The sequence below is a fragment of the Microcebus murinus genome, chromosome 19 (genome assembly GCF_040939455.1).
Source record: "Microcebus murinus isolate Inina chromosome 19, M.murinus_Inina_mat1.0, whole genome shotgun sequence".
Taxonomy (NCBI): Eukaryota; Metazoa; Chordata; class Mammalia; order Primates; family Cheirogaleidae; genus Microcebus; species Microcebus murinus.
In genome coordinates, this window is record NC_134122.1 from 2609093 (window position 1) to 2634322 (window position 25230).

At 41.4% G+C, this 25230-nt stretch overlaps 2 protein-coding genes and 1 long non-coding RNA gene across 3 annotated transcripts in view; all 3 read left to right on the top strand.

The window, feature by feature from the left end:
• Positions 1–25230, top strand: part of LOC142862412 (uncharacterized) — a 47319-nt gene that overhangs the window by 3283 nt on the left and 18806 nt on the right. The window lies entirely within an intron of this gene.
• LOC142862382 (olfactory receptor 1F1-like) lies at positions 3801–7133 on the top strand. Its single transcript, XM_075994873.1, has one exon. It carries the CDS (start codon positions 6044–6046, stop codon positions 6980–6982), a length of 939 nt encoding a protein of 312 aa, XP_075850988.1. The 5' UTR covers positions 3801–6043; the 3' UTR covers positions 6983–7133.
• On the top strand, positions 14039–17648 carry LOC105859566 (olfactory receptor 1F1-like). Its single transcript, XM_012743423.3, has one exon. It carries the CDS (start codon positions 16704–16706, stop codon positions 17646–17648), a length of 945 nt encoding a protein of 314 aa, XP_012598877.3. The 5' UTR covers positions 14039–16703.

A 25230-nucleotide genomic window follows, 5' to 3' on the forward strand; every position in this document is an offset into this window, starting at 1 on the left:
ATACAATGTATGCCGGGTGCGGTGGCTCACGCCTGTAATCCTAGCACTCTGGGAGGCTGAGGCGGGCGAATTGCTCGAGGTCAGGAGTTCGAAACCAGCCTGAGCAAGAGCAAGACCCCCGTCTCTACTATAAATAGAAAGAAATTAATTGGCCAACTAATATATATATATAATTAGCTGGGCATGGTGGCGCATGCCTGTAGTCCCAGCTACTCAGGAGGCTGAGGCAGAAGGATTGCTTGAGCCCAGGAGCTTGAGGTTACTGTGAGCTAGGCTGCCGCCATGGCACTCACTCTAGCCTGGTCAACAAGTGAGACTCTGTCTCAAAAAAAAAAAAAAAAAAAGAATGAAAACTCTGGGCTGTACTCCAAACATTCTTTTTTTTTTTTTTTTAAGACAGAGTCTCGCTATGTTGCCCAGGCTAGAGTGAGTGCCATGGCGTCAGCCTAGTTCACAGCAACCTCAAACTCCTGGGCTCAAGCAATCCTCCTGCCTCAGCCTCCCGAGTAGCTGGGACTATAGGCACACGCCACCATGCCTGGCTCATTTTTTCTATATATATATTAGTTGGCCAATTAATTTGTTTCTATTTATAGTAGAGACAGGGTCTTGCTCTTGCTCAGGCTGGTTTTGAACTCCTGACCTCAAGCAATCTGCCTGCCTTGGCCTCCCAGAGAGCTAGGATTACAGGCGTGAGCCACCGCGCCTGGCTGTACTCCAAACATTCTGATTCCATGGTTCTGGGGTGAGGCCCAGGGGTCTGCATTTTAAAAAGCACTCTGCTAATTCTGACCCATGTGGTTTGCAGGTCACATTTTATGGGATATTGCTGTAGAGGAAAGTGGTTAAGCATCCATGGTCTGAAACCAGAAAAACCTGGGATAAAGTTATGACTCTACCACATGCCAGCTGTGTATCCTTGAGAAAATGAACTAACCTTTCTGAATCTTGGTTTCCTTGTCTATAAAAGAAGTACAATAATGGCACCAACCACAGTGGATTATTTTTGTTAGAACTATAATAAATGGAGGAATGTGTGCCAAGTACCTGAAATATCAGAAATGTGATCTCTTTAGCTTGCCAGCTTTTAAGTTTCTGGGTCAAAGGATGGGCGACTTGTATTTGTACCATGCTCTCTCACACTTTTAGTGGTACAATGTCCCCCATACCTTTCTGTCCCGATATACTCCAGTATGTTGAGTTTTTATTTCCTGTATGTTCTTGAATTTATGGCCTAGGGCTGCTGTAATAACAAGGGATGTTGCCACCACTGTCCTGGTTGAGCTTCTCTTGTTCCTCACTTAACATATTTTTATTCACAACTTATAAGCCCAAGAACATATACAAATGTGTTACCAGCCCCTGAGTGCATGGTTTTCCAAGTTCTTGGTGATTGTGGGGAAAAAAATTTCAGGATGAACCATGTAAGCCAAGCAAGAAATGGCTTTTTATTAAAAGCAAAAGTACCCGAGAGAGAGAGAGAGAGAGAGAGAGAGAGAGAGAGAGAGAGAGAGAGAGAGAGAGAGAGAGAGAGGGCAAGCTTGAAGAAGAGCAGCTGCACTGGGAGCAGGTGGTTTTAGATCTTTTAGAATTTTACTAATTCAGGGGAGGAATATTCGAGACCAAGGATTAGCTTTTACTAAGAGTTTAGGTAGTAATTCTTAGAATTGGGTTCCCTCTCATTTTCACACTATATATGGTTGTCTCAGAACTGTCATGGCAATTTCAAGGGTGGAGAAATTTTAAAACCACAATGTAAATGATATAATTAGCCAAAGTTCATGTAAGGTGACAGAGATAGCTGACAAGCTGGTTGAAGTTGATTGTTGCCTGCAGTTACCAGCCCCTCTAGTTAGCCTCATTTGGGGGTTGTTGAACACCTGCACCCACGCTGCAAGTCCCTGCATCTGTCTCAGCCCTCTTAGTCTCCTACTCTAGCAAATCTTTCTCTAATTTTCCTCTTCCTCAGGTCAGTCTCTTTGAAATATTCCCAATATCTTTAATCATTTTATAATGGTCTTCTGGGACACTGAGAAATTTTATATATCCCTCCAGTTTGGGGCACTTACATCTAAATAATGGAAGGAGATTTTGGCAACTCATTTCTCCACCAAAATTTCACTTTTAAGAATTTAATCCATGGAAGAACTGTTGGAAAGCTAATCTAATGAACAACCACATATCTGTGACCTAAATTCAAAATTGTAGTATCTTTGCCTTTTTTGCTTGTATAATTTTTGCAGTTTTGAGCCATTTGAAAAGTCATAGGCTTCATGACACACCAGGCCGGTATCCCTAGGGCTTCCTTGAACTAAGGACATCATCAAACATAAAGACAGTGCCCCTAACACACTTCAAAATTAATAATTCCCTAATGTCATATAATTTATGCTCCATATTAAAAATCTCTCCAAATGTCTCTTATAGCTATTTATCTTGAACCAGAATCTAGTCAGGTTTCCAGCACTGCTTTTGGTCTTTTTATTTTATTTTCTTTGATTATTTTTGAGAGAGGGTCTCACTCAATCACAGTTTTTCTGAAATCTAGCCACCCTGCCTTTTTTACTGTGATAATATACACACATATACAATATAAAAAATGCACTTCAACCTTTTTAAAGTATAAACTCAGTGGCATTAATTACATTCACACAGTTTGCAAACATCACCACTATCTGTTTTTTTTTTTTTTTTTGAGACAGAGTCTTGCTTTGTTGCCCAGGCTAGAGTGAGTGCTGTGAGGTTAGCCTAGCTCACAGCAACCTCAAACTCCTGGGCTCAAGCAACCCTTCTGCCTCAGCCTCCCGAGTAGCTGGGACTACAGGCATGCACCACCATGCCCGGCTAATTTTTTCTATATATATTAGTTGGCCAATTAATTTCTTTCTATTTATAGTAGAGACGGGGTCTCACTCTTGCTCAGACTGGTTTCAAACTTCTGTCCTCAAGCAATCCGCCTGCCTTGTCCTCCCAGAGTGCTAGGATTACAGGCCTGAGCCACCACGCCCGGCCACATCACCACTATCTGTTTCCAAAACATTTTCATGATCCTAAACTAACTCTGTAACCATTCAGCAGTAACTCCTTGTTTTCCCTTCTCCAGCCCCTAGTAACCTCTAATCTACTTTCTATGTCTGTGGATTTGCATTTTCTAGATATTTCATATAAGTGGAATAATATATTGTCCTTTCATATCTGGCTTCTATGACTTGGCATAATGTTACAGGGCTCATCCACACTGTGGGATGCATCAGTAGTTCATTCCTTTTTTCATGAATGAATAATATTCCCTTTTAAAAATCCACCACATTTTGTTTATTCATCTGTAATGGATACTTGGGTTGTTTTCTACATTTGGGCTATTGAGAATAATTTTGTGATGAATATTGTCCTACAAATATCCGTTTGAATGTCTGTTTTCAATTTTGAGTAGCAACCTAGGAATGGAATTGCATAGTTGTATGGTAATTGTACATTTATTTAGCTTTTTGAGGAGCTACCAAACTGTTTTGCTGCATCATTTTACATCCTCCCCCAACAACATTTAGAGTTCTGATTTCTCCACATCCTTGCCAACACTTATTCTGTTTTTTAAAATTATAGCAAATATATGGAACAGGAGTGGAGCCCCCTCCTCCTCCATTTAGTCCTGGCGATAATGTCTGTGACTAGATTCTCACATAGAATGGAGTCAGTGTATGGCCTGAGATGACCAGAATATCCTAGTCTTCCATCTAGAATGGGCGGTTCAGTTTTTGAAACATGACCCACCAAGAGATGATCACAGACTTGCCCGGAGATAATAAATATACATTGGTAAACAGAAGTTCTACATGCCTTCTGATCACTTGTCTGAGAGGATGTTAGCTTGGAGCTCCTGATGGACATCTTGCTGTCACATGAAAAGGGACGGTCTACAGAATGAAATTGAGCTCTAAGATGGAGAAACACAGGGACCTGATTCTATTATTTGGGTCCCTGAATTTAGCCCTGCCTGAAACACGTGGGCTTTGCAAGAAGACATTTTAGACTTGAAAATTATTACATTAACCAATAAATTCCATTTTACCTTGGGTGAATATGAGTTGGTGTTTATTATAAACAATATGTTTAATAATTTAGTACCTGCTCTCCCCCTCATCCCCAGATCTTTCATAATTAGCATTGTGGGTTGGTTTTTTGTTGTTGTTTGTTTTGTTTTTATTTGACTATATTGGGAGATAGAATGGACAGAACTTGATGTCTAATAGCATGTGTCTGATGGAAACATGAACGCTCATTATAACCCTGAGGTTCAGGTCTTGATTTACTGGAAGCAGGTGAGTGCTATTTATTAAGACACAATAGTCAGAATGAGAAGCATAGTTCATAAATAACTAAAAATGGAAAATTGGTTAGATGGGCCCTCTCGTTTCAAGAGGGCATTCTTTTTAGGAATTAAACTGCCACCTCTGACCCAGGGTTCATGATTTTTGAGAGTAACTCTTTAATTTTAGCAGCCCAGGAAAGCAAACCTGCCAGTGCATGAGATCAAATGCTTTATAGGCACCTTAAAGCCAGATCTTGCCTTCAGGAAAAGTATTGAGGAAAATTCTAGAAGAGTTATACATATTGGACTCAGGAATTCTGTTTCCTCACTGGAGTCCATGTTCTACCAATTTATAAATGGACTCAGCAATGGTTTCTATTATATTTCTATCTCATTCTCCCCAAAATGAAAATATGGAAGAAAAGACTTGTCATCTGGCCCCTTGTAAAATAACTAATGACGTATGAAGAAAAGAATATGAGACTATTTGCAAATGACATTTATCCAGAGTACAGATGATTGAACAGAGAGTGAGGGATATAAACATAATTTAACACCTTTAGCCTCACCTAGTGGAAATGGTCCTAGCTCAGTGCATTGATGAGGTTAGGAGACATGAGGTGTTTGACATAAATGACCTCATTTAATCACCATCTCCGCAACTTGACAAAGTTATATTATTTCTCCACTCTATAGATGATGAAATTTTGTGATTCAGCAAAGCTTGGTAGATTTCCAAGGTCATACAACTAGTAATGGTGGCTCTGGGGATTGAGACAGATCCATGAAAATCCAAAGGTTATTATGTGAATCCCTATACAGATGGGATCACATATTTCCCAACAAGGACACCACCCCAGCTTCGATGGGTCATAAAATATAGCATCGTGAGTTTTCTCTAACAGAAGGGTTGTTGCCAGCTGTTACCCTGAAGATTGTATCATTGTCAAAATGCCAAGTACTCAAGCCAGAATTAAACAACTCGGGTGGCAGGTCTTTATTATCAGAGCTGGATTCAAAAGAGCGCAAGGAGGAGAAGGGACAATTACTCTCTGCTTGTCTCCAATGAGGCTCTCCGGGAATACAGCCCTAGTGGCCATGGAACTGCAGTATAAAGCTTGCCCTGTGATTCTTCCAAACATCCTTCCTGCACTGAAGTGCTGAGTCTGTGTGTTCCTGCTCCTTATCCATGCTGACTTAGCCTGAAAACCCCAGTGATGCGTCCCTCTCCCTGAATGAATAACTCCTGGCCATGTCTGAAAAAGTGAAGCAAGGTGACAGTGAGGACTGCCATTCTGTCTGGGTAAGAGTCACATCAGTGGCACTGCATCAATAACTGTTTGTTGGGGGACACTAAGAGGGACACTCCTCCCTCTCTTTTAAGTGGAGCCACAGAAACCACTCTGATATCCTCAGCACTTCTTCTTAATAGCCCAGTAATGACCAGTGCCTGTCTTGTCTGTTTGTGAGCTCCAGTACTGTAGGGAACACAAATTGGGTGAGTTTCAGCCCACACCTGTGGGTCATTTCCACTTTAATTTTATAAGCTGGACTCAGGGAGCTCAGTCAAGAAGGCTGGCTCTTAACTCTGTAAAGTGCTCTTTAAATGTGAGCCCAGAAAGTAGCGGCAGCAACAATATTATCATCACCACCTGAGAGCAAAATTCACCACCATTTCCCAAGTGTTTGCATTTATCCTTTTTTGTCCACCTCCGGGCCCAGGATCCCAGGCTGATGAGAGGCACAAACCAGTCGAGTGTCTCCGAGTTCATCCTCCTGGGACTCTCCAGGCAGCCCCAGCAGCAGCAGCTCCTCTTCGTGCTCTTCCTGAGCATGTACCTGGCCACGGTCCTGGGAAACCTGCTGCTCATCCTGGCTGTCAGCACCGACTCCCGCCTGCATACCCCCATGTACTTCTTCCTCGGCAACCTGTCCTTCGTGGATGTTTCCTTCTCCTCCAACACCACCCCCAAGATGCTGGCCAATCATGTGCTTGGGATCCAGACCATCTCCTTCTCTGGCTGCCTCACACAGTTATATTTTCTCGGTGTACTTGCAAGCATGGATAATTTCCTCCTGGCTGTGATGGCCTATGACCGCTTTGTGGCCGTGTGCCACCCCTTACATTACACCACAAAGATGACCCATCAGCTCTGTGTCCTGCTGGTGGCTGGGTCGTGGGGTGTGGCCAGCCTGAATGCTCTGTTGCACACCCTGCTGATGGCTCGACTCTCATTCTGTGCAGACAACATCATCCCCCACTTCTTTTGTGATGTGACTCCTCTCCTGAAACTCTCCTGCTCAGACACACATGTCAATGAGATGATTATTCTCACTGAGGGCTCCCTGATCATTGTCACCCCACTTGTTTGCATCCTGGCTTCCTATATGCACATCACCTGTGCTGTCCTGAGAGCTCCAACCATAAAGGGAAGATGGAAAGCCTTCTCCACCTGTGGCTCCCACCTGGCTGTCGTGTTCCTCTTCTATGGCACCATCATTGCTGTGTATTTAAACCCCTTGTCCTCTCACTCAGCTGAGAAAGACACTGCAGCTACAGTGTTGTATACAGTGGTGACACCCATGCTAAACCCTTTCATCTACAGCCTGAGGAACAGGGATTTGAAAAGGGCTCTGGGAAAAGTGGTTGGCTGGAAGACATGCTCTTACTGATGTAAGTGCTGTTGACCTATCGCATCATTCCCAGGCACAGAATCTTTCCCAACTCATTAAAAAATACTTCAATGTACTTGTTCAAGTGTCTTCGAGGAACTTAGAATAAATATGCTCAGTAGATATTTGCCAGCGAAGTCTGACTTAACAACAACCCTGGTCTCTTAAGCAGGTAATGGTATTTGTTTCTAATTATTATATATTAAATTCTTTGACATACAAGACAAATTTTTGCTTTCTAAGTGATCACTTTGAAAGGCTACATGTTACAAATATTTTGGCACTCATTTTTATAAATGTTCTGAGAATCTACAGCAGTGGTTTTCAGTCCTGGTTGCATGTTAACATAACCTAGGGCGCTTTGAAAACACATACGGCAGGTCCCCCAACAGGGTTATTTCATCATGACAGTGATGAGAAGAAAGATCGATTCCTGCCTCAGAGCACTGTGTGTGGAGGTTGCATGTTCTCCCCATGTCTGTGTGGGCTTCCTCTGCGTAGTCTGGTTTCCTCCCACATGCCAAAGATGTACATGTGAGGTGAGCTGGTGTGTCTACATTGTCCCAGTAGGAGTGAGTGTGGCCTGTGATGGAAGGACCTCTTGTCTGGGGTGCTTCCTGCCTTGCACCCTGGACTGCTGGATAGGCTCCGGCCACCCATGGCCCTGACCTGGAATAGTGTAAATAGTTATCTTACTTGTTTTCATTAATCTTTCTCATATGTATGTATAACTCACATGTATTTCAATGTGTAGTATTGGAAGAGTTTTGGTCTTTATTTAAAAGTTTGGTGGTGTTTTTGTGACCAAAAATGTGCTGTGGAAACAAGTCTCGTCTGTGTCAGCTAGCCTATCGTAAAATTGGTTCTGTCGTATGTCATTTTGCTTACAGTCACAGCTTCCAAGAACCTGTGTACAGATGCTGCATCAAACCTCAACAGGTTAGATCAGAATCTCTGGATGGAACTTGGGCAGTGGTATTTTTCCCCATTCAATTCTCCACAGGCTTACCCTGTGCACCTTGGAAGCCCCACACAAAGCTCAGCTCCCAACACAAATTACACATGCAGCCCACTTTCACTGAATAAGTGAACGAATGAACATCGTCTTAACTTTCAACTTCACGAAATCCTTAATTGGGCAACAGGCTTAACAATTATATTCTGGGAATCATAATACAATATTTACATACTGCAAAAGATTTCAAAATATATGAGAAAGTTAATCTGTAAAAGCACTATTAGAAACATATAAAAATAATTTTAACTGAAGTTGGTCTCGTTTATATCTATTATTTTGTGACCTCATTTTTCTACTTATTTCCCATGTCATCAAATATCTTAGGCATGTGATGTTTATGGTTGTATGATAGTTCATGATATGGACGTATTGTCATTTATTTGACTAATCCCCAGCTTTGAGCAGATTCAATTACATTGCAGGAGATATCAGGCGCACACAGCTTGGCATCCATTAACATTTGCACAGATACACGCTGAGAGCCTTTTCAACAGTAGGGGCAAAAATTGGGTCTGAGTTCTTTACCCAGTTATTCCCACCCATTCACACTAGCCCTTATGGTCATGGGCACCATATCTCCTGCTTGCTGACAAGGGCTCTCAAAGCTTCCTCACACAATGGAGTCAGCCTGGCCCAAGATTCATGAATGTTATACAGTCTCTGTGGATTGTGCCTGTAGTACCTTTGCCCTTTAATCCTTTCTTAGCTTAAATTCTAACTGCTCAATAATAAAAATCACTATCTAGGCTTTCTCGTGGCTTAGGCTTGTGACGTACATACCTGCCTGTTTTTTCCAGTGCTGTCTGAGTTGTGTGACTAGAGAAATGGGCTCTTTCCCTTGGTTTCATGGGTTTGTTTCAATGGCTTTCCTGCTGTATCTTCTTCTGTTAGAAAGAAAAGATTGGCACCCAGCAACTTTCTGGGAAAGAAGACTCTGCCTCCACCAGTTTCATTTTTTAAAAATAATATTTTTCTGATTATACAATTTAATATATCCTTGGTATAGAATTTTTTAAGGAAAATGCAGGCAATAATAAAGAAATCCAAACTTCTAATAATTCTTCATTTAGTGAAACCTCCATAAATGGCTTTTGTATTTCTACACAGTCTTTTTCCAGGACTCCACCATGTGAATTTGCTCCTACTCACCCTGTTTTGGTGTTTTTCTCCTACTCACTCTGGGCCCTGTTTTTATCAAATGGACATTTGCTTTGCCTGGTAGACTTGGTGGTTGAGACACTCAACTCTGAGCCCAAGATAGCATGACTGGAATTCTGTCTATGCCTCTTACTGGTGTGTGACTGTGGCCACTTTCGTCATCCTAAAGTAGGGATAAACATAGCAGCTGCCCCAGAGGTAGTTATCAGGAGGGAACTCATAAGGCCTGGTATGAATAATGGGTTGAATTATGGCCTCCCCCCACACATATGTCCACCTGGAACCTGTGAATGGGACCTATTTAAAGACAGGGTCTTTGCAGAGGTAAATAAGGTAAGGATTTGGAGAAGAGATAATCTTGCATTTGCTTTTACTGTTCATAAGTATCAGACACTCATTTAAGAATGAAAATTCTGGGCTGTACTACAAACATTCTGATTCTATGGTTCTGAGGTTAGGCCCAGGGGTCTGCATTTTACCAAGGACTCTGCTAATTCTAATCCATGTGGTTCACAGGTCAGTTTGTGGGATATTGCTGTAAAGGTAACTGATTAAGCATCCAGGATCTGAAACCAGAAACCCTTGCCTAAAGTCATGACTCTACCACTTGCCAGCTGTGTATCCTTGAGAAAATGTACTAACCTTTCCGAATTTCGCTTTCCTTATCTGTAAAACAGGTACAATAATGGTGCCAACCACAGTGGATTATTTTTGTTAGAACTATAATAAATGGAGGAATGTGTGCCAAGTACCTGAAATATCACAAAGTGAGCTCTTCAGCCTGACAGCTTTTATTTTTGTATTTTTTTTTTTTTTTTTGAGACAGAGTTTCACTTTGTGCCCAGGCTAGAGTGAGTGCCATCGCATCAGTCTAGCTCACAGCAACCTCAAACTCCTGGGCTCAAGGGATCCTACTGCCTCAGCCTCCCGAGTAGGTGGGACTACAGGCATGCGCCACCATGCCCGGCCTAAGCTGCCAGCTTTTAAGTTTCTGGGTCAAAGGGTGGCAACCTGTATTTGTACCATGCTCTCTCATACTTTTATTTTATTTTATTTTTTTTTTTATTTATTTATTTTTTTTAAGGACCAAACTTAGCCTTGATCTCTCATACTTTTAGTGATGCAGTTGTCCACCATACCCTTCTCTCCCGATGTACTCCGGAGGTTGAGCTTTTTATTTCCTGTATGCTCTTGGATTTGTGGCCTGGGCCTGCTGTAATACCAAGAGATGTCATCACCACTCTTTTGGTCTGAGCCTCCCTTGTTCCTCACTTAACATGTTTTTATTTACAACTTATAAGCTCAAGAACATTTACAAATCTGTTACCAGTTTCTGAGTGGAGGGTTTTCCAACTTCTTGGTGATCGTGGGGAAAAGAATTTCAGGATGCACCATGTAAGCCAAAGAAGAAAAGGCTTTTTATTGAAAACAAAAGTAGCCTCTCATGACCTGGTGTGTTGGCTCACACCTGTAATCTTAGCACTCTGGAAGGCTGAGGCTGGTGGATAGCTCAAGGTAGGAGATCGAATCCAGCCTGACCAAGAGTGAGACCCCTATCTCTACTAAAAATAGAAAGAAATTAATTGGTCAACTAAAAATATGTAGAAAAACTTAGCCGGGCATGGTGGTGCATGCCTGTAGTCCAGCTACTTGGGAGAATGAGGTAGGAGGATTGCTTGAGCCCAGGACTTGGAAGTTGCTGTGAGCTACGCTGATGCCATGACACTCTAGCCTGGGCAACACAGTGAGACTCTGTCTCAAAAAAAATAAATAAATAAAAATAAAAAAAAATTACCCTCTCATGAGAGAGAGTTGGCAAGCTTGGAAAAGAGCAGCTGCACTGGGAGCAGGTGGTTTTAGATCTTTTAGAGTTTTACTAATTCAGGGGAGGAATATTCATGATCAAGGGGTTAGCTTTTACTAAGAGTTTAGGTAGTAATTCTTAGAATTGGGTTCCCTCTCATTTTTATACTTTACATGGTTGTCTCAGAACTGTCATGGTGATTTCAAGGGTGGAGAAATTTTAAAACCACAATGTAAATGATATAATTAGCCAAGATTCATGTAAGGTGACAGAGATAGCTGACAAGCTGGTTGAAGTTGATTGATTCTTGCCTGCATTTACTGGCCCCTCTAATCAGCTTCATTTGGGGGTTGTTGAACACTTGCACCCACTCTGCAAGTCCCGGCATCTGGTCTTACACCTCTTAGTCTCCTAATCTAACAAATCCATCTCTTATTTTCTTTTTCCTCAGGTCAGTCTCTTTGAAATATTCCCAATATCTTTAATCATTTTATAATGGTCTTCTTGGACACCCAGAAATTTTATATACCCCTCCAATGTGGGGCACTTAGATCTAAATAATGGAAGGAGATTTTGGCAACTCATTTCTCCACCAAATTTTCACGTTTAAGAATTTAAAGCATGCAAAAACTGTTAGAAAGCTAATACAATGAATAATCACATATTTATGACCTAGATTCAAAATTGTAATATGTATGCCATTTTGCTTGTATAAATTTTGCAGTGTTTAGGTATTTGAAATGTCCTAGGCTTCATGACACCACAGCCGTGTATCCCTAAGACTTTCTTGGACTAAGGACATCATCAAACATAAATACAGTGCCCCTAACACACATAAAATTAATAATTCCCTACTGTCATATAATTTATGCTCCATATTATTATTATTATTATTATTATTTTGAGACAGAGTCTCACTTTGTTGCCCAGGCTAGAGTGAGTGCCGTGGCGTCAGCCTGGCTCACAGCAACCTCAATCTCCGGGGCTCAGCGATCCTACTGCCTCAGCCTCCCGAGTAGCTGGGACTACAGGCATGCGCCACCATGCCCAGCTAATTTTTGTATATATATTTTTAGTTGGTCAATTAATTTATTTCTATTTTTGCTAGAGACAGGGTCTCGCTCAGGCTGGTTTCGAACTCCTGACCTTGAGCAATCCGCCCGCCGTGGCCTCCCAAAGTGCTAGGATTACAGGCGTGAGCCACCACGCCCAGCTATGCTCCATATTATTAAAATCTCCCCTGAGACCTAACAAATGGAACTTGGTGTCAGAAATAAAAGAAAAATAAGAAAATATAGTAAAAATATTTTTTAAAAATCTCCCCAAATGTCTTTTATAGCTATTTATCTTTAAATTAGAATCTAGTAAAGTTTTCAGCACTACTTTTGGTCTGTTTATTTTATTTTGTTATTTTGATTGTCTTTGAGAGAGAGTCTTACTCAGTCACAGTTTTTCTGAAATCTAGAATAGCCATCTTCCTTTTTTTATTGTGATAATATACATATATATACAACACAAAAAATGCACTTCAAGCATTTTATTTATTTATTTTTTTAAACTCATTAATTAAATTAATTAAAATTCATTAAGACAAAGTGATTGATTCTTTTTTTTTTTTTTTTGAGACAGAGTCTCACTTTGTTGCCCAGTCTAGAGTGAGTGCCATGGCGGCAGCCTAGCTCACAGCAACCTCAAACTCCTGGGCTCAAGCAATCCTTCTGCCTCAGCCTCCCGAGTAGCTGGGACTAAAGGCATGTGCCACCATGCCTGGCTAATTTTTTTTTTCTATATATATTTTAGTTGGCCAATTAATTTCTTTGTATTTATAGTAGAGACGGGGTCTGGCTCTTGCTCAGACTGGTTTCAAACTCCTGACCTCGAGCAATCTGCCTGCCTTGGCCTCCCAGAGTGCTAGGATTACAGGCGTGAGCCACCGCGCCCGGCCTTGATCTTGATATAAAGCATTAAAACTTGGATAAGGGTTAAGATATTTTTAAGAAAAGAGAACAGTACATTGGTACTTTGAGATAAGAGTCTGCCAACCTCCTCATTTGCCAGCAAATTAGTAAACTCCTCTTTTCTTCTCCTCAAACCACTTGTCCTTGATCTTCTGATGCAGCCTTGGGAAACAGTGCCAAACTTTCAGTAACAGAATTTGGCATCCCTGGGTAGGCCCTCAACACCCCAGTGGAATGGCACTCTGCCATTGCTGAAGGAAGCAGGGAGCAGCCCAGGGACAAACAGTGGGTCTTCACTGTAAGAAGCAGCTTCTTTTTGAGGTGAGAGAATATGGGATAGTCCCAGCAGCTGCCAGAGCATGTTATACCTTCGGTTAATACCCATCCTCCTTCTCTCTGAATTAGACCAGCTCCTCACAACCTGCACTGAGTTGAGGAGAAGGAAACAGATTTGGGGAAGCATCATGACACAGCCACAGCCATTTGTAAGTAAAGATCCCAAGGACACTGAGACTGTGTTTCCACCCATATTTGGGTGAGGGAGGGAGGGTTCAGATCTCCCTGTTGGATTTGTTTAGAGGTGCTGATTAGGGGTTGGAAGTCAAGAGATTGAGTGGAACTCCAACCTTTTTAAAGTATAAACTCAGTGGCATTAATTACATTCACACAGTTTGCAACCATCAAACCATTGTCTGTTTCCAAAACATTTTCATCATCCCAAACTAACTCTGTAACCATTAAGCAGTAACTCCCTGTTTCCCCTTGCCCAGCCCCTAGTAACCTCTAATCTGCTTTCTATGTCTAGGGATTTGCCTCTCTAGATATTTCATATAAGTGGGATGATACATTATTTGTCCTTTGATATCGGGCTTCTTTCACTTGGCATAATGTTACAGGGCTCATCGACAATGTGGCAGGCATCAGTATTACAATCCTTTCTACATGAATGAATGATATTCCTTTGTGAAAATCTACCACGTTTTGTCTATTCATCTGTAATGGATACTTGGGCTGTTTTATACATTTTGGTGATTGAGAATAATGTTGTGATGAACATTGTTCTATAAATATCCGTTTGAATGTCTGTTTTCAATTTTGAGTAGCAACCTAGGAATGGAATTGCTGGGTTGTATGGTAATTGTACATTTAGCTTTTTGAGGAGCTACCAAACTGTTTTGCTGCATCATTTTACATCCCCCCCAGCAACATACAGAGTTCCGATTTATCCACATCCTCACCAGCATTTATTTTTCTGTTTTTTTTTTTTTATTATTATAGTCAAATATATGGAAGAGGAGGGGAGCCCATGTCCTCCTGAATTTAGTCCTGGTGATAATGTGTTACTAGATTCTCTCATGGAGTTGAATCAGTTCATGGCCTGAGAGGACCTGAATATCCCATTCTTCCATCTAGAATGGTTGGTTCAGGTTTGGATACATGACTCACCAAGGGTTGATCACAACCTTACCCAGAGATAATAAATAAACATCGGTAAGGAGAAATTTTACATGCCCTGTGATCACTAGTCTGAGATGATGTGAGCTTGGAGTTCCTGATGGACATCTTGCTGTCACATGAAGAGGGACGGTCTACAGAATGAAGTTGAGAAATAAGATGGAGAAATCCAGGATCTTGATGCTATTATTTCGGTCCCTGAATTTAGTCCTTCCTGAAACACATGAGCTTTGCAAGAAGACACTTTGCACTTTGCAATTACATCAACCAATAAATTCCATTTCGCCTTGGGTGGATATGAGTTGGTTTTCATTGTAAACAACGTCTTTACTAATTTATTACCTATTCTCCCCCTCATCCCCAGATCTTTCATAATTAGCATTGTGTGTTGGTTTTTTTTTTTTTGTTGTTGTTGTTTGTTTGGTTGTTTTGTTTTTATTTGACTATCTTTGGAGATAGAATGGGCAGAACTTGATGTCTCATAGCATGTATGGAAACATGAAGGCTCATTATAACCCTGGGGTTTTGGTCTTGAGTTTCTGGGAGCAAGTGAATGTTATTTCTTAAGACACAATAGTCATTTCTTGGTAAAATATCTAGAAAAAATTAAAGGAAAATAATAAAAAAAAAGAAAAAAAAGGCACAATAGTCAGAATGAGAAGCATAGTTCATAAATAACTGAAAATGGAAGATTGGTTAGATGGACTCTCTAGTTTCAAGAGGGCATTGTTTTCAGGGATTGAACTGCCACATCTGACCCAGGGGTCATGATTTTTGCAAGTAACTCTTTAATTTTAGCAGCCCAGGAAAGTAAACTTTCCATGAGATCAAATGCTTTATAGGCACCTTAAAGCCAGATCTTGCCTTCAGGATAAGTATCGAAAATTCTAGAAGAGTGATACATATTGGACTTAGGAATTCTGTTTCCTCACTGGAGTCCATGTTCTACCAATTTATAAAAGGACTCAGCAATGGTTTCTATTATATTTCTGTCTCATTCACCCAAAAATCAAAATATGGAAGAAAAGAATTGTCATCTGGCCCCTTGTAAAAATAACTAATGACATGTGAAGATAAGGATATGACAGTATTTGCAAATGACATTTATCCAGAGTACAGATGATTGAGCAGAGAGTGAGGGATGTCAACATAATTTAATATCTTTAGCCTCACCTAGTGGACATAGTCCCAGCTCAGTGCATTGATGAGGCTAGGAGACATGAGGTGTTTGACATAAATGACCTCATTTAATCACCATCTCCACAACTTGACAAAGTGAATATTATTTCTCCACTCTATAGGTGATGAAATTTTGTGATTCAGCAAAGCTTGGTAGATTTCCAGGGTCATACAACTGGTAATGGTGGCTCTGGGAATTGAGACAGATCCGTGAAAACCCAAAGGTGATTATCTTAATTCCTACATGGCATCATTCATATTTCCCAACAAGGACACCACCCCAGCTTGGGTGGGGGATGAAATACAGCATCATAAGTTTTCTCTAACTAAAGGATTGTTGCCAGCTGTCACCCCCATGATTGTATCTTTGTCAAAGTTGCCAAGTACCGATGCAAGAATTACATGTTGTGGATGACAGGTCTTTATTATCCGAGCTGGACCCAAAGAGGGCAAGGAAGAAATGGGACAATTACTCTCTGCTTGTCTCCAATAAGGCTCTGGGGGAATATAGCCCTAGTGTCCATGGAGGCTGCAGTATAAAGCTTGCCCTGTGATTCTTCTATACATTCTTCCTGCACCGAGCACTAAGTCTATGCATTTGAGCTCCTCATTCATGCAGACTTAGCCTGGAAACCCCAGTGATCAGTCCGTCTCCCTCAACCAGTAACCCCTGGCCATGTGTGAAAAGGTGAAGCAAGATGACAGCGAGGACTGCCATTCTTTGGGGGTAAGAGTCAGATCAGTGGATCAATAAATGGCTGTCATGGGGACCACAAAGGGACATTCCTCCCTTTCTTTAAGTAGAGTCATAGAAACCATCCTGAGATCCTCAGCAGTTCCTCACAATCACCCAGTAATGACCAGTGCATGTCTTGTCTGTTTATGAACTCTAGGACTGTGGGGAACACAAATTGGGTGAGTTTCTGCCCATACCTCTGGGTCATTTCAGCTTTAATTATAAACTGGACTCAGGTGGCTGTGCCAAGAAAGCTGGCTCTCACCTTTGTAATGTGTTCTGTAAACATGACTCCAGAAAGGAGCAGCAGCAACAATTTTATAAGCACTACCTGAGAGAAAAATTACCCATCATTTCTCAAGTGTTTGCATTTATCCTTCTTTGTCCGCCTCTGGGCCCAGGATCCCAGGCTGATGAGAGGCACAAACCAGTCGAGTGTCTCCGAGTTTGTCCTCCTGGGATTCTCCACTCAGCCCCAGCAGCAGCGGGTCCTCTTCCTTCTCTTCCTGAGCATGTACCTGGCCACGGTCCTGGGAAACCTGCTGCTCATCCTGGCTGTCAGCACTGACTCCCGCCTGCACACCCCCATGTACTTCTTCCTCGGCAACCTGTCCTTCGTGGACGTCTGCTTCTCCTCCACCACCACCCCCAAGATGCTGGCCAATCACGTGCTTGGGATCCAGACCATCTCCTTCTCTGGATGCCTCACTCAGATGTATTTTCTCTTTGTGTTTGCTGACATGGACAATTTCCTCCTGGCTGTGATGGCCTATGACCGCTTTGTGGCCGTGTGCCACCCCTTACATTACACCATAAAGATGACCCGTCAGCTCTGTGCCCAGCTGGTCGCTGGGTCGTGGGGCGTGGCCAGCCTAAATGCTCTGTTGCACACCTTGCTGATGGCTCGACTGTTATTCTGTGCAGACAACACCATCCCCAACTTCTTCTGTGATGTGACTCCTCTCCTAAAACTCTCTTGCTCGGACACACACCTCAATGAGATGATGATTCTTATTGCAGCAGGGCCTATAATGATCACTCCTTTTATTTGCATCTTGGTGTCATATGTCCTTATTGGTTGTGCTGTCTTGAGAGTCCCATCTACAAAAGGAATATGGAAAGCCTTCTCCACCTGTGGCTCCCACCTTGCTGTTGTGTTCCTCTTCTATGGCACCATCATTGCTGTGTATTTAAACCCTTTGTCCTCTCACTCAGCTGAGAAAGACACTGTAGCTACCATGTTGTATACAGTGGTGACGCCCATGCTAAACCCTTTCATCTACAGTCTGAGGAACAGGGATTTGAAAAGGGCTCTGGGAAAGGTGATTGGCAGGAAGACATGCTCTTACTTGTGTTAAGTGCTGTGGACCCAGCACATCATTCCCAGGCATAGAAACTTTGCCAACTCGTTGAAATATTGAAATCTAATGATTAATATGTCTTTGAGGAACTTAGAGTAAATATGCTCAGTAGATCCTTAGCAGAGAAGTCTGACTTAACAACAACCCTGCCCTCTTAAGTATGTAATAGTATTTGTTTTTAATTATTCTATTTTAAATTCTTTTACACACAAGTCAAAATTTTCCTTTCTAAGTGATCTCTTTGAAAGGCTACATGTTACAAATATTTTGGCACTAATTTTTGTAAAAGCTCTTAGAATCTAAAACAGTGGTTTTCAGTCCAGGCTGCATGTTAACATAACCTGAGGCACTTTGAAAACACATACAGCAGGTCTCCAGCAATGTTTTTAGTACAATGTTATTTCATTACGGCAGTGATGAGAAAAAAGATCGATTCCTGCCTTGGAGTACTGTGTGGTGTTCACATGTTCTTCCCACATCTGCAGGGGCTATCTCTGGGTAGTCTGGTTTCCTGCCACATCCCAAAGATGTACATACGAGGTGATCTGTGTGTCTACATTGTCCCAGTAGGAGTGAGTGTGGCCTGTGACGGAAGGACGTCCTGTCTGGGGTGCTTCCTGCCTTGCACTCTGGGCTGTTGGATAGGCTCTGGCCATCCATGACCCTGAGCTGGAATAGGGTAAATAGTTATCTTACCTGTTTTCATTAATCTTTCTTATACGTATGTATAGCTCACATGTATTTCAATGTTTCATATTGCAATTGTTTTGGTGTTTACTAAAAGTTTGGTGGTGATTTTGTGACCAAAAATGTGCTGTGGAAACAAGTCTCGTCTGTGTCAGCTAGCCTATCGTAAAGTTGGTTCCGTTGTATGTCATTTTGCTTATGGTCACAGCTTCCAAGAACCTGTGTACAGATGCTGCGCCAAACCTCAACCAGTTAGATCAGAATCTCTGGGGGTGCCCCGGGCAGTGGTACTTTTCTCCTTTAAGTTCCCCAGGGAACTCCTGACCTCCTGTGCATCTTCTGAGCTGACAGTCACACTGCACTGGCTGTGTTTTGTGATTGCTCATCAAAAAGAGGGAACCTATAGCCTTTCTGAGGAAATCTTATATGTAATGTGGGCAAAACCAGGATGGGAGAAAGGAACTCACTGGAAGTTCTTTGTGTGCCAAAGCGCTGTGCTAAGAAGGTTGGACCTTTGGCCATAATCCACATTCCTGGTCCAAAGAACAATTCATAACTTTCAGTGTCATTATCCATATTTTTTTTCTTTTTTTTTTTTTTTTTTGAGACAGTCTCGCTTTGTTGCCCAGGCTAGAGTGAGTCCCGTGGCGTCTGCCTAGCTCACAGCAACCTCAGACTCCTGAGCTCAAGTAATCCTACTGCCTCAGCCTCCCGAGTAGCTGGGACTACAGGCATGTGCCACCATGCCCAGCTAATTTTTTCTATATATATTAGTTGGCCAATTAATTTCTTTCTATTTATAGTAGAGACGGGGTCTTGCTCTTGCTCAGGCTGGTTTTGAACTCCTGACCTTGAGCAATCTGCCCGCCTCGGCCTCCCAGAGAGCTAGGATTACAGGCGTGAGCCACCGCGCCCGGCCTCATTATCCATCTTGACTGCCTCACCTTACAGAGGCATATTTGACATAAAGTATGCCTTGATTTTGAAGCAGCATTTTCACATTTGCGATTCTGTCTCACCAGGATGCCTCTCTGTATTCTCCCTTCGTAGCAATGTCTCACTGAACCTTCCAGACCCAAGTCTCCAGCTCTGTGAAGCCTTTGCTGATTCCTCCCGGCTGAGACTGTTATCCCCTCTCCTGGATTCCCCTCAAAAGCTACTCTTTGAGTACTGGACATGTATGGCTGCCTAGTCTGTTCTTTGTTTGCTGGTATCCTGACTCTGGCTTCATTCTCAAGACCCTACAGGTTGAGGTGTCAGGACTCAGGCTTACCCTGTTCACCTTGAAAGCCCCACACAAAACTCAGCTTCTGACACAAATTACACACGCAACCCACCTTTACTGAATAAGTGAAGGAATGAACATCGTCTTAACTTTCAACCTGACATCCTTAATTGGGCAAGAGGCTTAACAATTATATTCTGGGAATCATAATACCATATTTACATACTGCAAGAGATTTCAAAATATATGAGAAAATTATTCTGTAAAAGCACTATTAGAAACATATGAAAATAATGTTTACCAAAGTTGGCCTCTGTTTATATCTACTATTTTGTGTCCTCATTTTCCATTTATCATTTCCCATGTCATCAAATACCTTAGATATATGATGTTTATGGTTATATGATAGTTCATGATATGGATGTATTCTCATTTATTTGACTAATCCCCAGATTTGAGCAGATTGAAATACATTGCAGGAGATATCAGGCTCACACAACTTTGCATCCATTAACATTTGCCCAGATAACCGGTGAGAGCCTTTTCAACACTGGGGCAAAAATTGGGTCTGAGTTCCTTACCCAGTTATTCCCACGCAGTCACTCTGTCCCTTATGGTCATGGGCACCATATCTCCTGCTTGCTGACAAATGCTCTCAAATCTCTCTCACCCAGTGGAGTCAGCTTGGCCCAAGGTTCATGAATGTTATACAGTCACTGTGGATTGTGCACATAGTACCTTGTCCTTTAATCCTTTCTTAGCTTAAATTCTTTTTTTTTTTTTTTATTTTTATTTTTTTTCTTTCCTAAAGCAAAGCAGCAAGTATCTTAGCTTAAATTCTAACTGTTCGATAATAAAAGTCACTACCTAGGCTTTCTCGTGGTTTGGGCTTTCCAAGTACATACCTGCCTGTTTTCTCCAATGCTGTCTGAGCTGCGTGACTAGAGAAATGGGCTCTTTCCCTTGGTTTCATGGGTTTGTTTCAATGGCTTTCCTGCTGTATCTTCTTCTGCTAGAAAGAAAAAATTGTAGCCCAGATGCTTTCTGACAGAGAAGTGTCGGTCTCCACCAGTTTCATTTTTTAAAAAGAATATTTTTCTGATTATAGAATTTAATATATCCTTGGTATAGAATTTTTTAAGGAAAATGCGGGCAATAATAAAGAAATCCAAGCTTCTAATAATTCTTCATTCAATGAAACCGCCATAAATGGCTTTTGTATTTCTACCTAGTCTTTTTCCAGGACTCCACCATGTGAATTTGCTCCTGCTCACCCTGGGCCCTCTTTTGATCAAATGGATGTTTGCTTCACCTGATAGAATTGGCAGTTGAGACACTCAACTCTGAGCCAAAGAGAGCATGACTGGAATTCTGTCTATGTCTCTTATTGGTGTGTGACTGTGGCCACTTTCCTCATCCTGAAGTATGGATAACCATAGCAGCTGCCCCAGAGGTGGTTATCAGGAGCAAACTCAGGGCATTTATTGAAACCTTAAAATCTGGACCCCCATAATATGATGAAAAAAAAAAAAAAAAGAACATTTACAAATCTGTTACCAGCCTCTGAGTGGAGGGTTTTCCAAGTTCTTCGTGACCTTGGGGAAAACAATTTCAGGATGTACCATGTAAGCCAAGCAAACAATGGCTTTTTATTGAAAGAAAAAGTATCTGAGAGAGAGAGAGAGAGAGACGGAGGGAAGGAGGGAGGGAGGGAGGGAGGGAGGGAGAGAGAGAGAGAGAGAGAGAGAGAGAGAGAGAGAGAGAGAGAGAGAGAGAGAGAGAGAGAGAAATCTTGAAAAAGAGCAGCTGCACTGGGAGGAGGGGCTTTTAGGTCGTTTATAGTTTTACTAATTGAGGGGAGGAATATTCAAGACCAAGGGGTTATCTTTTACTAAGAATTTAGGTAGTAATTCTTAGAATTGGGTTCCCTCTCATTTTCTTAATTTATATGGTTGTCTGAAAACTGTCACGGTGATTTCAAGAGTGGAGAAATTTCAAAACCACAATGTAAATGATATAATTAGGCATCATTCATGTTAGGTGACAGAGATAGCTGACAGGCTGGTTGAAGTTGATTCCTGCCAGTATTTTCCAACTTCTCTAATCAGCTTCATTGGGGGGTTGTTGAAGACCTGCATCCACTCTGCAAGTCCCTGCATCTGTCCTAGCCCTCTTAGTCTCCTACTCTAACAAATCCATCTCTTATTTTTTTCCCCTCAGGTCAGTCTCTTTGAAATATTCCAAATATCTTAATCATTTTTTAATGGTCTTCTTTGGACACCCAGAAATTTTATATACCCCTACAATTTGGGGCATTTAGATTTAAAAATGGAGGGAGATCTTGGCAACTCAATTCTCCACCAAATCGTCACTTGTAAGAATTTAAAGCATGCAAAAACTGTTGGAAAGCTAATCCAATGAACAACCACATATGTATGACCTAGATTGAAAATTGTAATATATTTGACATTTTTCCTTTTGTAAATTTTGCAGTGTTTAGGTATTTGAAACGTCCTAGGCTTCATGACACACCAGCCCTACATCCCAACGGCTTTCTTTGACTAAGGACATGATCCAACATAAACACAGTGCCCCTGACACACCTCAAAATTAATAATTCCCTAATGTCATATAATTTATGCTCCATATTAAAATCTCCCCAAATGACGTTTATAGCTATTTATCTTCAACCAGAATCTGGTCAAATTTCCAGCACTACTTTTGGTCTGTTCATTTTATTTTATATTTTTGATAGTTTCTGAGAGAGGGTCTCACTCAGTCACAGTTTTTCTTAAGTCTAGAGAGCCACCCTCCTTTTTTATTATGATAATATACATACATATACAATATAAAAAATGCACTTCAACCTTTTTGAAGTATAAATTCAGCAGTATTAATTACATGCACACAGTTTACAACCATTACCACTATCTGTTTCCAAAACATTTTCATGATCCCAAACTAACTTTGTAACCATTAAGCAGTAACTCCCTGTTTCCCCTTTCCCAGCCCCTAGTAACCTCTAATCAACTTTCTATGTCTGTGGAGTTTCCTGTCTAGATATTTGATATAAGTGGAATGATACATTATTTGTCTTTCCATATCTGACTTCTTTCACTTGGCATAATGTTACTGGGATCATCCACACTGTGAGATGCATCAGTATTTCAATCCTTTCTTCATGAATGTATAATATTCCCTTGTAAAAATCTGCGTTTTGTTTGTCTATTCATCTGTAATGGATACTTGGGTTGTTTTCTACATTTTGGCTATTGAGAATAATGTTGTGATGAACGTTGTTCTACAAATATTCATTTCAATCTCTGTTTTCAATTTTGGGTAGAAACTTAGGAATGGAATTGATGGGTTGTATGGTAATTGTACATTTAGGTTTTTGAGGAGCTACCAAACTGTTTTGCTGCATCATTTTAAATTCCCCCCCCAGCAACATACAGAGATCCGATATCTCCACATCCTCGCCAACACTTATTTTTTTGTTTTTTTGTAATTATAGCCAAATATATGGAAGAGGAGGAGAGCCCCTCTCCTCCTCCATTTAGTCCCGGTGATAATGTCTGGATTCTCACAGGGTGTGGATTATATTTGTGGCCTGAGATGACGAGAATATACCATTCTCCCATCTAGAATGATTGGTTCAAGTTTGGACACATGACCTGTGAAGGGATGATGACAGATTTATCTGGAGATAATAAATAAACTTTGTAAAGAGAAGTTCTATGTGCCCTGTGATTGCTAGTCTGAGAGGATGTGAGCTTGGAGTTCCTGATGGACATCTCCCTGTCCCACATGAAGAGGGACGGTCTACAGAATGAAGTTGATCAGTAAGATGGAGAAATACAGGCTCCTGATGCTATTATTTCAGTCCCTGAATTTAGCCCTTCCTGAAATATATTGGGTATGCAAGAAAACACTATGGACTTTGCAATTTCATCAGCCGATAAATTCCATTTCGTCTTGAGTAGATATGAGTTGGTTTTCATTGTAAACAATGCATTTACTAATTCAGTACCTATTCTCCTCCGCATCCCCAGATCTTTCATAATTAGCATTTTGCGTTTTTTGTTGTTGTTGTTGTTGTTTAGTTGGTGGGTTGTTTTGTTTTTATTTGACTATCATTGGATATAGAATGGGCAGAACTTGATGTGTATTAGCATGTGTCTGATGGAAACCTGAAGGCTCATTATAACCCTGAGGTTTTGGTTTTGAGTTACTAGAAGCAGGTTTGTGCTATTTATTAAGACACAATAGACAATATGAGAAGCACAGTTCATAAATAACTGAAAAATGGAAGATTGGTTAGATGGACACTCTGGTTTCAAGAAGGCATTTTTTTCAGGGATTTAACTGGTACCTCTGACCCAGGGTTCGTGACTTTTGAGTGTAACTCTTTAATTTTAGCAGCCTAGGAAAGCAAACCTGCCAGTGCATGAGATCAAATGCTTTATAGGCGCCTTAAAACCAGATCCTGCCTGCAGGACAAGTATCGAGGAAAATTCTTGAAGAGTGATACATATAGGACTCAGGAATTCTGTTTCCTCACTGGAGTCCATGATCTACCAATTTATAAAAGGACTCAGCAATGGTTTCTATTATATTTCTATCTCATTTACCCCAAAATCTAAATATGGTAGAAAAGACTTGACATCTGGCCCCTTGTAAAAAATAACTATTGACATATGAAGATAAGAAGGTGACACTATTTCCAAATGACATTTATCCAGAGTACACATGATTGAGCAGAGAGTTAGGGATGTAAACACAATTTAATACCTTTAGCCTCACCTAGTGAGCATGTTCCTAGCTCAGTACAATTAATGAGGTTAGGATACATGAGGTGTTTGACATAAATGACCTTATTTAATCACCATCACCACAACTTGACAAAGTGAATATTATTTCTCAACTCTATAGATGATGAAATTTTGTCATTCAGCAAAGCTTGGTAGATTTCCAAGGTCATACAACTAGTAATGGTGGCTCTGGGGATTGAGACAGATCCGTGAAAACCCAAAGGTGATTATCTTAGTCCCTACGTGGCATCACACACGTTTCCCAACAAAGACACCACCCCAGCTTGGGTGGGAGATAAAATACAGCATCTTTGAATTTTCTCTAACGGAAGGCTTGTTGCTAACTGATACCCCTAAGATTGTATCTTTTCAAAGTTGCCAAATACCGAAGCCAGAATTATACAACTCGAGTGGCAGGTCTTTATTAGCAGAGCTGGTCCCAAAAGAGCACAAGGAAGAGAAGGGACAATTACTTTCCCTTGTCTCCAATGAGGCTCTCGGGGAATGTAGCCCTAGTGGCCATGGAGGCTGCAGTATTTAGCTTGCCCTGTGATTCTTCCAAACATCCTTCCTGCACCGAGCACTGGGTCTGTGCATTGCAGCTCTCCATTCATGCAGACTAGCCTGGAACCCCCAGTGATGAGTGCCTCTCCCTCAGCCAGTAACCGCTGGCCAGGTCTGAAAAAGTGAAGCCAGATGACAGTGATGATTGCCATTCTTTCTGCGTAAGAGTCAGATCAGTGGCACTACATCAATAACTGGTTGTCATGGGGACGTCAAAGGGACACTCCTCCCTCTCTTTTAAGTGGAGCCATGGAAACTATCCTGAGATCCTCAGCAGTTCCTCACAATCGCT

What these genes read in the sequence shown, in the direction of transcription:
- LOC142862382 (XM_075994873.1), top strand. Translation starts at nt 6,044, where the DNA reads ATGAGAGGCACAAACCAGTCGAGTGTCTCCGAGTTCATCCTCCTGGGA.
- LOC105859566 (XM_012743423.3), top strand. Translation starts at nt 16,704, where the DNA reads ATGAGAGGCACAAACCAGTCGAGTGTCTCCGAGTTTGTCCTCCTGGGA.